This window comes from Lithobates pipiens, unplaced genomic scaffold (assembly GCF_037356315.1).
Source record: "Lithobates pipiens isolate NorthernLeopardFrog02 unplaced genomic scaffold, aLitPip1_a1.2 Scaffold_16, whole genome shotgun sequence".
NCBI classification, from domain to species: domain Eukaryota; kingdom Metazoa; phylum Chordata; class Amphibia; order Anura; family Ranidae; genus Lithobates; species Lithobates pipiens.
Genome location: NW_027507748.1, coordinates 239,427,310 through 239,439,574, shown reverse-complemented (window position 1 = coordinate 239,439,574; position 12,265 = coordinate 239,427,310). Strand labels below are relative to the sequence as shown.

Below are 12,265 nucleotides of genomic sequence, written 5' to 3'. Positions count from 1 at the left end.
GTGCACTAAATGGTGCACTATGGCAGTGACAAATTCTTAGAGTTACCACAAGTGCACAGAGTGGGGCATGCCTGTGCTGGGAAGTGGCCTTTTATGTGTAAGGGGCTGTAACCCCAGCCCTATTCAGCTCCCAGCTGGGAGATGCCCCAACCCAAAGCTGAATTGAAACAAAGGTGGCAGAGATGCTGGTAATGTAAGTATGAAAATGCCAATGTCTGGGAAATAACACATTCATAGCAAAGGTGGACCTTTATGGGAAATTGGTGCCCACGACCATGACATCTGTTGAGTGGAGGGAGCTTGATGTGGAACTGAGACAAGTTTCTCGTAGGGTCTATCTTGCATTTGATTGACAGTGGTTGGCAGTGATTGGATTTAAAAGTCACAATTGGACTGAATAGCACCTATGGCGTTTGGGTTTTTCAGCATAAGCGGTTTTATTTATTTTTTCAATGGATCAAAAAACATTAAAAGCTGGTAAGCCATGTTTTTGAGTGTTTATCTGCGTTTATAAGCACTTGGCGTTTTTGTGGTCAGAAAAACTGCTCCTAAACGTGATTTTATGGCATTAAGAAAACAACCCGTAAACTCCACTGCAGATAAACATCCATGTGTGCATGGACACATAGGATAACATGCAGGGGAGTTTATGGGCTGTTAATAAAAATGCCCAAACTCCGAACAACGGCCGTTTTATGAGCTTCAGTGTGCATGAAGCCTAAGTCTTTCAAGTTCCTATCAGGCTCTTCCCACCCCACCACAAACCTCTTCAAACACCTGTCAGTATGATGGGTGTAGAGGCTGGGAGGGATTTGGGGGGGGTGGGAGAGCATACTGATGAAGGAATCCAGTGGTGACACTCTGACCATTACTTGAATCGGCCACAAGCAACATCAATTTCAGTGTGGCGGCCCAATGAATTCTAAAAGGTTTCCACAGCACAATTTGTGAGTTTCTCCCGTTATATTCGAACTTCATTTCATTTGGATTATATACATTTTTTTTTTTTTTTCTCCAACTGATTGGTGAATTTGCATTTCTTGGTAATGCAGCTTTTCATTGGTAGGACAAAAGGAATATCCAGGGAATAAAATGCATGTATGAGGACTGTCCCTGCACAAGAGGTTTAAGTGGTTCTAAAGCAACGTTTTTTTGTTTTTTTTTTTCACCTTAATGCATTCTTTGCCTTAAGATAAAAAATGTTTGGGCATCAACATCCCCCTCCCCCTTTTCTGAGCCCTTATTTCGATGCAGCACTGTGCTCGCTTGCAGCTCTTCTCTTGCCTCACTGGCTTTTGCTTCTGTCAGTCAAAACCAGTGACAAGGGGGCAGGGCCAGGTTCCACGGTCTGTCAATGGACTCGGCAACAGGGCTCGGGAGCGAGCACGTGCCTCCATGGAAAGTGGCTTTCCGTGGGGAAACTGGACAGAGAGGAGGAGCTAAAAAGAGGTTCGGAGTTGCTCTGTGCAATGGAATTACACAGAGCAGGTAAGTATATAGAGGTTTGTTTAAAAAAAAAAAAAAACCTTTACAAACACTTTCAGTTGGTAAAATAAAGATCTACAGAAGATAAGGCAGCCTAGATTTAACTAGTGCCATGTTCTAGGGTGACAACCTAGATATAAAGCAGTGTCATGTTTTATCAGCCACCTTCCCCAGACAGGCACAGGTGTCAGAGGAGGCCACTCACCCAGGAGTCTTTCACCTGCTGCCTCCTTTGGTTTTGAGTTTGGTCTCGGATCAGGGGGCTCTTCCCAAACCACATCCTGATTTCTTCTTTCCCCTCCCTATACAGGATTTGCAAAGGGAAATGCATGCTCAGGACTAAATTGGAAACGCACAAGAAGTCACACGGGTGTATCAGAAAAAGCACTCCCCTGTTTTGATGTGTGGACTCGAGTTCCCCTAACTTTCGGGTAGCCGCAGGTTCACCCAGTCCAGGAGGGTGTGGGGGTGTGGTTTGGTCACGCTGATGAGTGGTGACTTTTGCCATCTCTGTGGAAAAAGTAGCCCACAAGTTCTACTTGATGGTTTGCATGGCCAAAACACACCCCCAAAAAAGAAAAAGTAAACCCTGCTGCTTGTCCACAGTGGCGCTAAATCTAAAAAAACATCTGCCCAGCCCCTGGAACTTCATGTCCCAGCTGTCGGGCAATAGGATTTGTGCATTCCTGTTATTAGTATTTTATTTTCAGTTTTATTTATTTCAGAGGCTTCCGACATCATGAAAAGCATTGGAGAGGCCATACAATATTTACACGCAATTAATATTGCCCACAGAGACGTGAAGGTATGTGTATCTTCCTAAAAATATGTGATGTGTTGAATTTTTTGTCTTGTAATCTTGATGTGTTTTTAGAATTAACTTTTATGTTCTAAATTTGAACTTTTTTGATAGAATCGAATTTGTTAGTGCACTATACTTGGGTGTACATTTTTCTTTTTTGCTTTTATTAACTTTTAGCCAAGCGTGGCAAATTCAGTAAGCGTTTAAAAATGTGGATACTTTCCTCCTCATTCCAGGTCAATGCCTGAACGTTGTCACATGACCAAGAGAGTAGAAGGGATCATTGGGGAGGTGGATATAAGTGGGTGGGGTAGTTTGGGTCCTTTACAGCACACTGTCACCTTTTCCCTGAATTGTTAAGATATCTTTTAAAGTGGTGGTAAAGGCCTTTTGTTTGTTTTTACCCATGGGTAAGCCTGTAATAAGGCTTGCCTGTAGGTACTGTAAATATCCCCTAAACGTCCACCGTTTTGGAGACCTTTACTTGTAAAGGTGATGACATCACTAGTGCATGCGCTCTGGAGGAACAACATACTCATGCCGTTCCTTCAGAGCCCTGTGCCGTAAATGGCAGGAGTGATGCCATCATGTCTCAGCTATTCAAAGAATTGGAGCCGGCAAACCCAGGAGGAAGACTAGGTGAAGATGGAAGCCCTGTCAGCACGTCGCTAAAATTATTTTAAGTTTCACATAATGTGCTAGTATGCGATGCATACTAACACATTATAACATTGTCTTGCAGGGGAAAGTTTTTGAGTTTACTACCGCTTTTAAAGGTAAAATTGTTCTTTTTAAATGTAAAATTGTTTTACCTTCTGTTCTCTCATATATATTTATTTTTTATATCACTTATGTGATATCCTTCCATTTAGATGACTATCGATTTTATAATTCAGGGTAAATAATTTTGTACTGCAAACAGCATGGGATCAGCTGATCTGGCTAGACAATCATTACTCTATCCTCTGTAGATGATACTCAGCAGTACTCCTCCTAGCTCATTTGGCTATGCAGTCATTGCCTCATGCTCAGCAGACTTGGCAGCACTCCTCTGAGTGAATCCATATTGCATAAAATTCCAAATAGCCAGCACTCCGCCCACATATAAAAGATTTTTAGTAACATTAGGGTTGCACCAATGCCACTTTTTTTTTAAGACAGAGTACAAGTACCAATATTTTTTTTTTTTTTTTTTCTCCAAAGTACTCGCCGATACCGATTACTGATACTTTTTCTTATTGTCATGTGACAGTGGCACTGATGAGGCATGGACTGTGTCAGTTGTTTTTTTTTTTTTTGGAGACCTGGAAAGGGACTGAGGCTTGAGATTCCGTAATCCCTTTCTCAGCAGCCTCAGCTGCATTGGAGATGAATGAACAAGAGACGGCGGCGTCTCTCTCCATTCATAAACAAAGTTTATAATGCTCAGTTGACAGTAATCAATTCTATATATCCCGGGACCTTCCTCCACTCTCCATCCTGAAAGACCTGGGACGGGGGGCAGAGGAGGAGGAGGAGGAGGAGGAGGATGATATGGGGGGGGCACACGGAGGGGAACCGGGGGGGCTGGAGGAGGATAAAGGGGACACTCTGGAATGATCGGTGTGGCGGTGTGGGAAGTTATAATCACCGATCTCCCTGTGTGGCTTTCAATAAAGCAGCTGAAAGCCGCGGAGGGGAGAGGAGGCGAAGCGGCTCTCAGCTGCTTTATTGAAAGCCACACAGGGTGATTATAACTTCCCTCGCTGACACACCGCTCATTCCTGAGTGTTCAAGTATCAGACTAGGCTTTAAGAGCATTTGCTCGAGTATAAGTACTCTGCTAATACTCTTTATCGGTGCAACCCTAATTAAAAGGTGTTGATAATTAAGTCCCTTATGCGTCCTTTATTATTAAAGTGGTTATAAAGGCTAGAGTTTTTTTTATACCTTAATGCATTCTCTGTATTAAGGTAAAAACAAAAACAAACTCCCAGCCCCCCCAACGAGGGTGTGTTTAGGGGTCGGAATTGGGGGCAGGGTAGGGCAACTGGTGGCAAGCAAATCTTAAGGCCTGGCTAGTAGCTCAGGACTTGAAATTTCAAGCCCTGTTAGTGTTACTAAAGTCCAATTTTTTTTTTTTTTAAATCAAAATAACAAACCTGTTTTACTCACCTGCTCTGTGTAGTGGTGTTGCACTGAGTGGCCCCGATCTTCCACCTCTCGGGTCCCCTAAGGACAATCTTTGCTTCTCCTCCTCTTGGTGAGTCCCCATAGCAAGCCGTTTGCTGTGGGATGACATGGTGGCCGCTCGCTCCTGAGCTACCCTGTTTCCCCGAAAATAAGACCAAGCATGATTGTCGGTGATGGCTGCAATATAAGCCCTACCCCCCAAATAAACCCTACCCCATTTCCCCGAAAAAAGCCCTACCCTGAAAATAAGACCTACAAGGACTTTAACTAGGGCTTATTGGGGGGGGGGGGGGGTGGTAGGGCTTATATTGCAGCCATCATCGACAATCACGATGGGTCTTATTTTGGGGGGAAACAGGGTATGTGTATATAGAGCCGCATTTAATAGACACATGTGGTGGTACTTAGCCCCTTCCCTCACTTCCTCACCACTGCATTTGATTGACACCAGCAGAAACCAATGCTGTTCGAGTCCTGTGTGAAGAGGAAGAGAGGGGAGAAGAGATGTAGCCAGGCACAGCGCTAGATCTATTCTCCCCTCTTCCCCCTTTCACACAGGGAAAGGGGAGGACAGGGGAATAGAAAACATTTGCCTTACTGCATCCTTGCACCAAGGTAATAAAAACGTTTTTTAGGTTTAGTATCCCTTTTTATTCTGGCTCTTGGTTACTAGAGAAACTATTTTTCACAGTGAGGGCTATGAATTAGACATATAAACTCCCCAGAGGTACCTCCTCAGCTCTATGGCATGAGTGACAGCCAATCGCTAATAAAGTTGAATTGAACACGGCTTTCTAAAAAGTGGAGGTAAATGACTTGCCTGTTAAACCACCTCATAGTGTCAGACCCAACAAAAAGAAACCTGAAAACAATGGCAAGAATAATAATAATAAAACTTGGTATACTTGATATCTTAGAATGACTGATGCAAAAAACAATGAGTTTGTCTGGTGTCACCTTGAATCGGGTAGTAAATAGAGCAGAGGTTTTGACTATGCCCAAAATCCGTAAAAACATGTCAGCAGTTATTTCATTATTTTTTATGGGGTAGGGGTGTTGGCTATTAGGACTTTAACATAAGCGGTACATTCAGGAAAAGGCAATGGAATTTGTTTTATCTTGTATACTCCCTCTTTTTATACCTTCAGTTTTAAGCAAACGTATAGGAATTTAGAGGATTGAAGAGTAAATAAGACTACAGTGACGCTGCAAATTTAACTGTTGCTTAAAGGTATTGTAAAGCTTTGTGCTTTTCACCTTAATGCATCCTATGCATTAAGGTGAAAAAACGCCTTGCACTCTCCAGAGCCCCCGTTTGACTTACCTGAGCCCCGAATCACCGTGTGCGCGATCCCATGTTGCTTTCACCCTGCTCTTGTGGGCTCTTAATTGGATGATTGATGGCAGTGCAGCATTGGCTCCCGCTGCTATCAAATCAATGATGCGGTGCGCCGGGGGGCTGGGCCAAGTGATACACTCGGCAGCTATGGCCACCGACTGCATCACAATGGAGCGCGCCCGCAAGCTAACCCCCTTGGGAGAGCACTTCCCAGAGGGGGGTTGGCTCTTGCAGGGAGGAGCCGAGACAGCCACCGAGGGACCCCAGAAGACGAGGATCGGGGCCAATCTATACAGAACGAACTGCACAGTGGCGGTAAGTATATGTTTGTTATTTAAAAAATAAATTAAACCTTTTCAACCCCTTTAAAGTATAACTAATGGAAAAACTTGAAGTTGAGTGGAGAGGGATTAGAACACCTTCCAGGTTTTTATTGCTGGCTATGTGCCCATCAGGAAAGTTCACCCTCTTTATCTATCCTGTTTACCATTATCAAAGTAAAGGAAAATCCCAAACTTTGGGTTGTCACCAGAACATAAGTAAAGGGGAAATTTTCCAATGGGGGACACTAGTTGCGGTTACCATAACAACCAGGGATTTCTTTTCACTTCCTGCTTTGGCTATAGGACAGGAAGTAAATGGAATTCAGATGACCAACAACCACAATTGGCTGAGGCCCCACCCTTCCTTAAGGTGGCCACAGGAGTTGCTCTACCAATCAACCATCCATTCTGGCTTTTCCTGCTTGATTAGCTATAGCTGGCAGCACTGATTAGTGTATTCTGACAGCGGAGGGGGGGGGCTGCCTTTCTCCATCCAAAATGAAACAATGTCTGGCCTTTAGTTCTACTTTAGGTTTTCCCTTTTTTATTTATTTTATTTTTTTTACATAGGATTGTGTTCACTTTTTCTGAAATGCATTATTTTACAGGATGTTTACTAATGGATGATAATTTCTTTGTAACTGTTTGTTTTCACGGCAGCCAGAAAATCTTTTATACACATCCAAAAGACCAAATACTGTGTTAAAACTCACAGATTTCGGCTTTGCTAAAGAAACAACATCGCATAACTCTTTGGCAACACCATGTTACACACCGTATTATGTGGGTAAGTATTTTTAATTGAATCATTAAAAACTGTTTCCTTTCCTTTTTTTTTTCTTTTTTTCTTTTTTTCCCTTCATATCACATTTTACCTTTTTATTGCTGAAGTAGTCAGACCGTTGCAATCAAATTTTGTTTTTGCTTAAACATATCTTTATTATTTGCTGTACTTTGCGCTTAGCTGTAGGTAGTAGTAGAAATATTCGTATTAGCTGGTAGTACTAGTAGAGAAATAAATACATTATAAGCAGTGCTATTTTTAATAATCACAGGTAGACTATATAACGGCAAAATGTAAGCACATTTCTCCTGTAGGACCCAGAAGTCTAGATTTATTAATAACTAAAGAGTTCTTTCTTTTATCATTTTGCCTCAAACTTTATTTAATGCCACTGCCACTTAGATTATGAGGCACACTGCCCTGCAACAGCTCCGTGACCCGATCGCACCAGTTGCTGAAGAGCGCCTGTTCTTGTGTGCTCTTCTTCTGCCCTGTATACTACATTTCCTATCCCTGTACACTTCAGCTTCCAGTCACTGACAGACTAGCAATACAGGTCAGAGGAAGCCGAGTGAGCTTAGAATGTGTATGTGCAATGGACCCAAAGGTGATGTGGCCTAGAGTTAGGCAAATTGTAGCAGGCCAGGGTGCTGAAATGGGGAGGACACCAGGCTGGTATGAAGGTTGAGTACCCAAAGTTGTGTAGTTTGAAGAGAGCAGTGGAGATCATTGAAAGGAGTTATTGTAAACTAAAGGAGACGTGATTGAGGAAAAGCTTGTCAGGGTGGCAAAATGGCAAGTATTGTAGGGGCTGAGAGTTGCAGTTAATAGCAGAAGAGGTCTAATCATGGCACAGCGAGCCTCCTTTAGTAAATGTTTCAGTTGTTCATGAAGTCATACATGTTTTGCTCATGTATTTTTCCATGTCTGATTTATGGTGTTAAAAACTGAAAATGCATTTCATTCTGTCTTTTATGTTGTGGTATGTAAATATAATGTGTGGCGTTTGGTTAGAATTTTAAAGTCAACGCTTTCAGGTTTGCTTATTTTGGTATAAAAGAAAAATCTTTTTTTATAGTTGATTTTTGAAGTTTAAATACTTATCTGAGGGCTTTACAGTATTTCATGGTTGGCTGACCATCTGGTGGTATAAAATATATTTCTTGCCACTTTTGTCAAATGGAAGCATGGATTTGGATTTGGCAATCCAAGTTCTTGAGTCACTCTCCTGTACATGGCCAATTTTGGGAGGTGCTTTCTGACCCCAACTATGAGGTCCAACCTGCGCTGCCGCCTCCTTTGTTCTCTACTGTGACAGATCTGACCAGAGTTAAAAGAATGTTCTTCATAATGACAGCTTGTCTCAGCTCAGAGCAGTTTCCTCAGACAAGAGGAATGCAGAGGGAAGGGGGCACAATAGCTAAATGGCTCTAATAGGGAGAAATAACTTAAGATGGTCTGTCGTCTTTAGTCAAGAAAATTCAGAACCATTATTTGGGGTCAATGCCACAAAAACACATTTATCTATCTGTTCCTGGTGTTATATCCATTGCGGCACAAATATTCAGTATCACGACTGGCCCACTTATTTGCTTGTCTGTCTTGCAGGCAATTGAACAGAGCTATAGGTCTGGTTCAGTACAGGGCACGTTGGACCTCTTTAATGAGATCACTGCTTCCCCACGAAAAGCAAGGGTCACACGCTGCAGCTGCTGACAGGAGCTTTCCTGCTTTGAGGCTGCTTTAAAAAAAAAAAAAAAAAAAAAAAAAAAAAACTACCTACCAGACACTTTACGCCTTTTGTCTGATTCACCTGGAATATATCTGTTTGTTAAACTGAATGTTCAATAGAACTTTACTGGAAGAAAAGTAGATCTTTTCTTTTTGATGATTAATCCTTCTTGCCAACCACGCTTGTAATTCGTTTTTTGACTCTTTGTCTTTTGAGATAAGGGAAAATGGTCTGGTGTCATTCAAAGCACCTCTATCCCAATATATACAACAAAACACAAAGTCGCCCCGGGACTTTGAATGAGGCCCATTAACCAGTCACATAAGACAAGTAAATACAGTATCAAAGTTTATTAAATTGTCATAAATACATAAACAACAAAAATTGCCAAGCCAGTCAGCTGATGCATACAGGCTATAAGGAAAGTTTTCATATAATGGGACTTAGTAGGGCAAGTGCTCCCCAAAAAAAAGGAATAAGCAATTTCTAAAATACACTTTATTAGCTTGAAAACTTTCCTTTTTATAGCTTGTTTGATTCAGGGATGTGGGCATTATCCCCCATCCTAAAACACAGGGCATATTTTTGAATTGGCTGATGCATACAGTGTAAAATGGTATCATTACACATATAAATGTAAGTAGCAATATACACAGGCATAGAAACCGACCCTACGTGTTTCGCAAGACCATGCTCACGTCATCAAGGGTAGGTGCGTATGTAGTACATCTGTAAAAAAAAATATCTCTATCTCTCTTTCTAATGGGTATCTGCACAAAGATGGTAATGTGACAAATAGTCTAGGGCAGTGATGGCGAACCTTGGCACCCCAGATGTTTTGGAACTACATTTCCCATGATGCTCATGCACTCTGCAGTGTAGTTGAGCATCATGGGAAATGTAGTTCCAAAACATCTGGGGTGCCAAGGTTCGCCATCACTGGTCTAGGGTGTCTGAGGCACAAAGCCCCATACTTGGCCAACAGCTAGGTCAGCCAGATGCTGAATACCCAAAGGCGGCAGCAATAAGCATCCAGCTCGGGAACTGAGGAGGCAAGAAAAACCCAGACCCAACAGAGCGCAACCAGGGAGGGGGGGGGGGGGGGGGTGGCTTGTCTTTTTTGAAATTACGCTTTTAAACTAGTTTGCATGGTGTTTGGGTGTAAAAACGGGTTCTAGGGCACTTCCAGATTGTGAGCACAGTGGCTATCTTCCCTTTTTATTTATCTTCCTTTTATATATATTTTTTTTTTCTTAGAGATCCAGCACTAGTCTAGGGTTCTGGTTTTATACTACCTTCAACCATTTAGGTACCTGTGCAATGAAAGCAAGCTGCAATTTGTGTGTGTGTGTGTGTGTGTGTGTGTGTGTGTGTTAGAATCGCTTGCTTTGTTGACATTGTGTTTTTTTTTTTCTTCCAATTTTCCCTTTTATAGCACCTGAAGTTTTAGGCCCTGAAAAATATGACAAGTCATGTGATATGTGGTCTCTTGGTGTCATCATGTATATTTTGTAAGTATTATTACATATATAAGTGTTACTGTTGCGTGTTTATATTACCATGTTATTTATTTATATTTTGTAAGACAGTCATTAAAAACTACCTATGCTAGTTACTATATATTAGAGTTGCACGATTTCTTTTTTTTTCTGTTTTAGAAGATATATTGCGATTCTCGTGGCGTAACATCATCTTTCACATTAAAACAAAAAAATTGGGCTAACTTTACTGTTGGTTTTTTTTTTTTTTTTTCAGTGAAGTGTATTTTTTCCCAAAAACATTGCGTTTCAAAGACCGCTGGGTAAATACAGTGTGACATCAAATATTGCCGAAATTGACATTTTATTCCCTAGGGTCTCTGCTAAAAAAATGTTGGGGGGTTCCAAGTAATTTTCTAGCAAAAAATATTGATTTCAACTTAAACAAGTGTCAAAAAGATTTAGACTTTAAGTGGTACTTCCTGCATCTACACATTGTGAAAAACTTGGCAGACTGCCTGGATTTTTTTTCTTTACACACAGAAGTTTATCCCTTTGATCTAAGAAGGAAGAGTTAGATGCAATGTTTCATGTTAAAAACTTGGCAGAGTGCCCAATGTTTTGGTTTGACAGCTGAGTGAGCAGATAAGTCTCTCCACTTGTTATATGAAGGAATCGGCAAACTCTGCAATAGAGATTGTCAAGTGGGTTGAATCGAGTTCACGATTTTTTTTTAACGATTAATAGTGCAGCTCTACTATATATATATATATATATATATATATATATATATATATATATATATATATATATATATATATATATATATATATATATATATATATATATATATAAATTTTATTATACTGCATAGCTACAAACAAGGGGCCGCACCCCCCCCCCCCCCCCACCCCAAAGCACCTTGTCCCCATGTTGATGAGGACAAGGGCCTCTTCCCGACAACCCTGATCCTTGGTTGTCGGGGTCGGCGGGCGGGGGACTTATCGGAATCCCCCTTATTTGAATGAGTATGGGGTACAATGTACCCCTACCCATTCATTTGTAAAAAAAAAAAAGTAAAAAAAAAAAAACACAACACGCAAGGGTTAAAATGGTTTATTGCACAGCTCCGGGGTCTTCTCACCGGACTCCTCCGCTATCTTCTGCTAGCTCTTTTACTAGCGGAGGAGCCCGGCTTTCTTCTTCATCCCGCCGCCCTCTTCGGACTTCGGGGGTCTTGTCCCCCTCTTCGGGGGTCTTGTCCCCCTCTTCGGGGGTCCTGTCCCCCTCTTCGGTTCTTCATGCCGGGCAACCGCGCCTTCTTCTAGCTCTTTTACTGGCGGTGGCCCGGTCTTCTGTCGCCGTCTTCTGTTCTTCTTCTTTTCTTCTCTTCAGATGTTGCCTCGTCGATGTCTCTGCTCACAATGATGGGGACGCGGCGCGCGGCGACTTGTATAGGGACATCGCCGGATGGTGTCCCCGCCCATTATGGTGTCAGTCCCAGAGGATGCTGGGACTGTGACATCATAATAGGCGGGGACATCATCCGGTGATGTCCCTATATAAGGCGCCGCGGGCCGCGTCCCTACCATTGGGAGCGGAGGCATCGACGAAGCAACATCTGAAGAGAAGAAAACAGAAGAACAGAAGACCCAGCAAGAAGAACTGAAGAGGGGGACAAGACCCCCGAAGTCGGAAGAAGAGGGTGGCGGCAAAGAAGAAAGCAGGGCTCCTCCGCTAGTAAAAGAGCTAGCAGAAGATAGCGGAGGAGTCCGGCGAGAAGACCCCCGGAGCTGTGCAATAAACTATTTTAACCCTTTTACAGGTGAATGGGTAGGGGTACATTGTACCCCATACTCATTCACATAGGGTGGGGGGCCGGTATCCGCGGGCCTCCTTATTAAAGGGGGCTCCCGGATTCCGATAAGTCCCCCGCCCGCAGACCTCGACAACCAACGGCCAGGGTTGTCGGAAAGAGGCCCTTGTCCTCATCAACATGGGGACAAGGTGCTTTGGGCTGGGCGGCCCCCCTTCCCCAAAGCACCCCCCCATGTTGAGGGCACGCGGCCTGGCACGGCTCGGGGGGGGGGGGGGCGCTCGCTCGTCCCCACCCTCTTTCCTGGCCGGCCAGGTAGCGTGCTCGGACAAGG

General features: G+C 42.9%; 1 protein-coding gene across 1 annotated transcript in view; it reads left to right on the top strand.

Moving 5' to 3' along the window:
• MAPKAPK2 (MAPK activated protein kinase 2) overlaps positions 1-12,265 on the top strand; it is a 95,164-nt gene that overhangs the window by 55,035 nt on the left and 27,864 nt on the right. Inside the window, exons 4-6 of the mRNA XM_077481204.1 lie at positions 2,211-2,290; positions 6,782-6,908; positions 10,073-10,148. Coding sequence (XP_077337330.1) covers positions 2,211-2,290; positions 6,782-6,908; positions 10,073-10,148 — 283 coding nt within the window. The remainder of the gene's footprint in view (positions 1-2,210; positions 2,291-6,781; positions 6,909-10,072; positions 10,149-12,265) is intronic.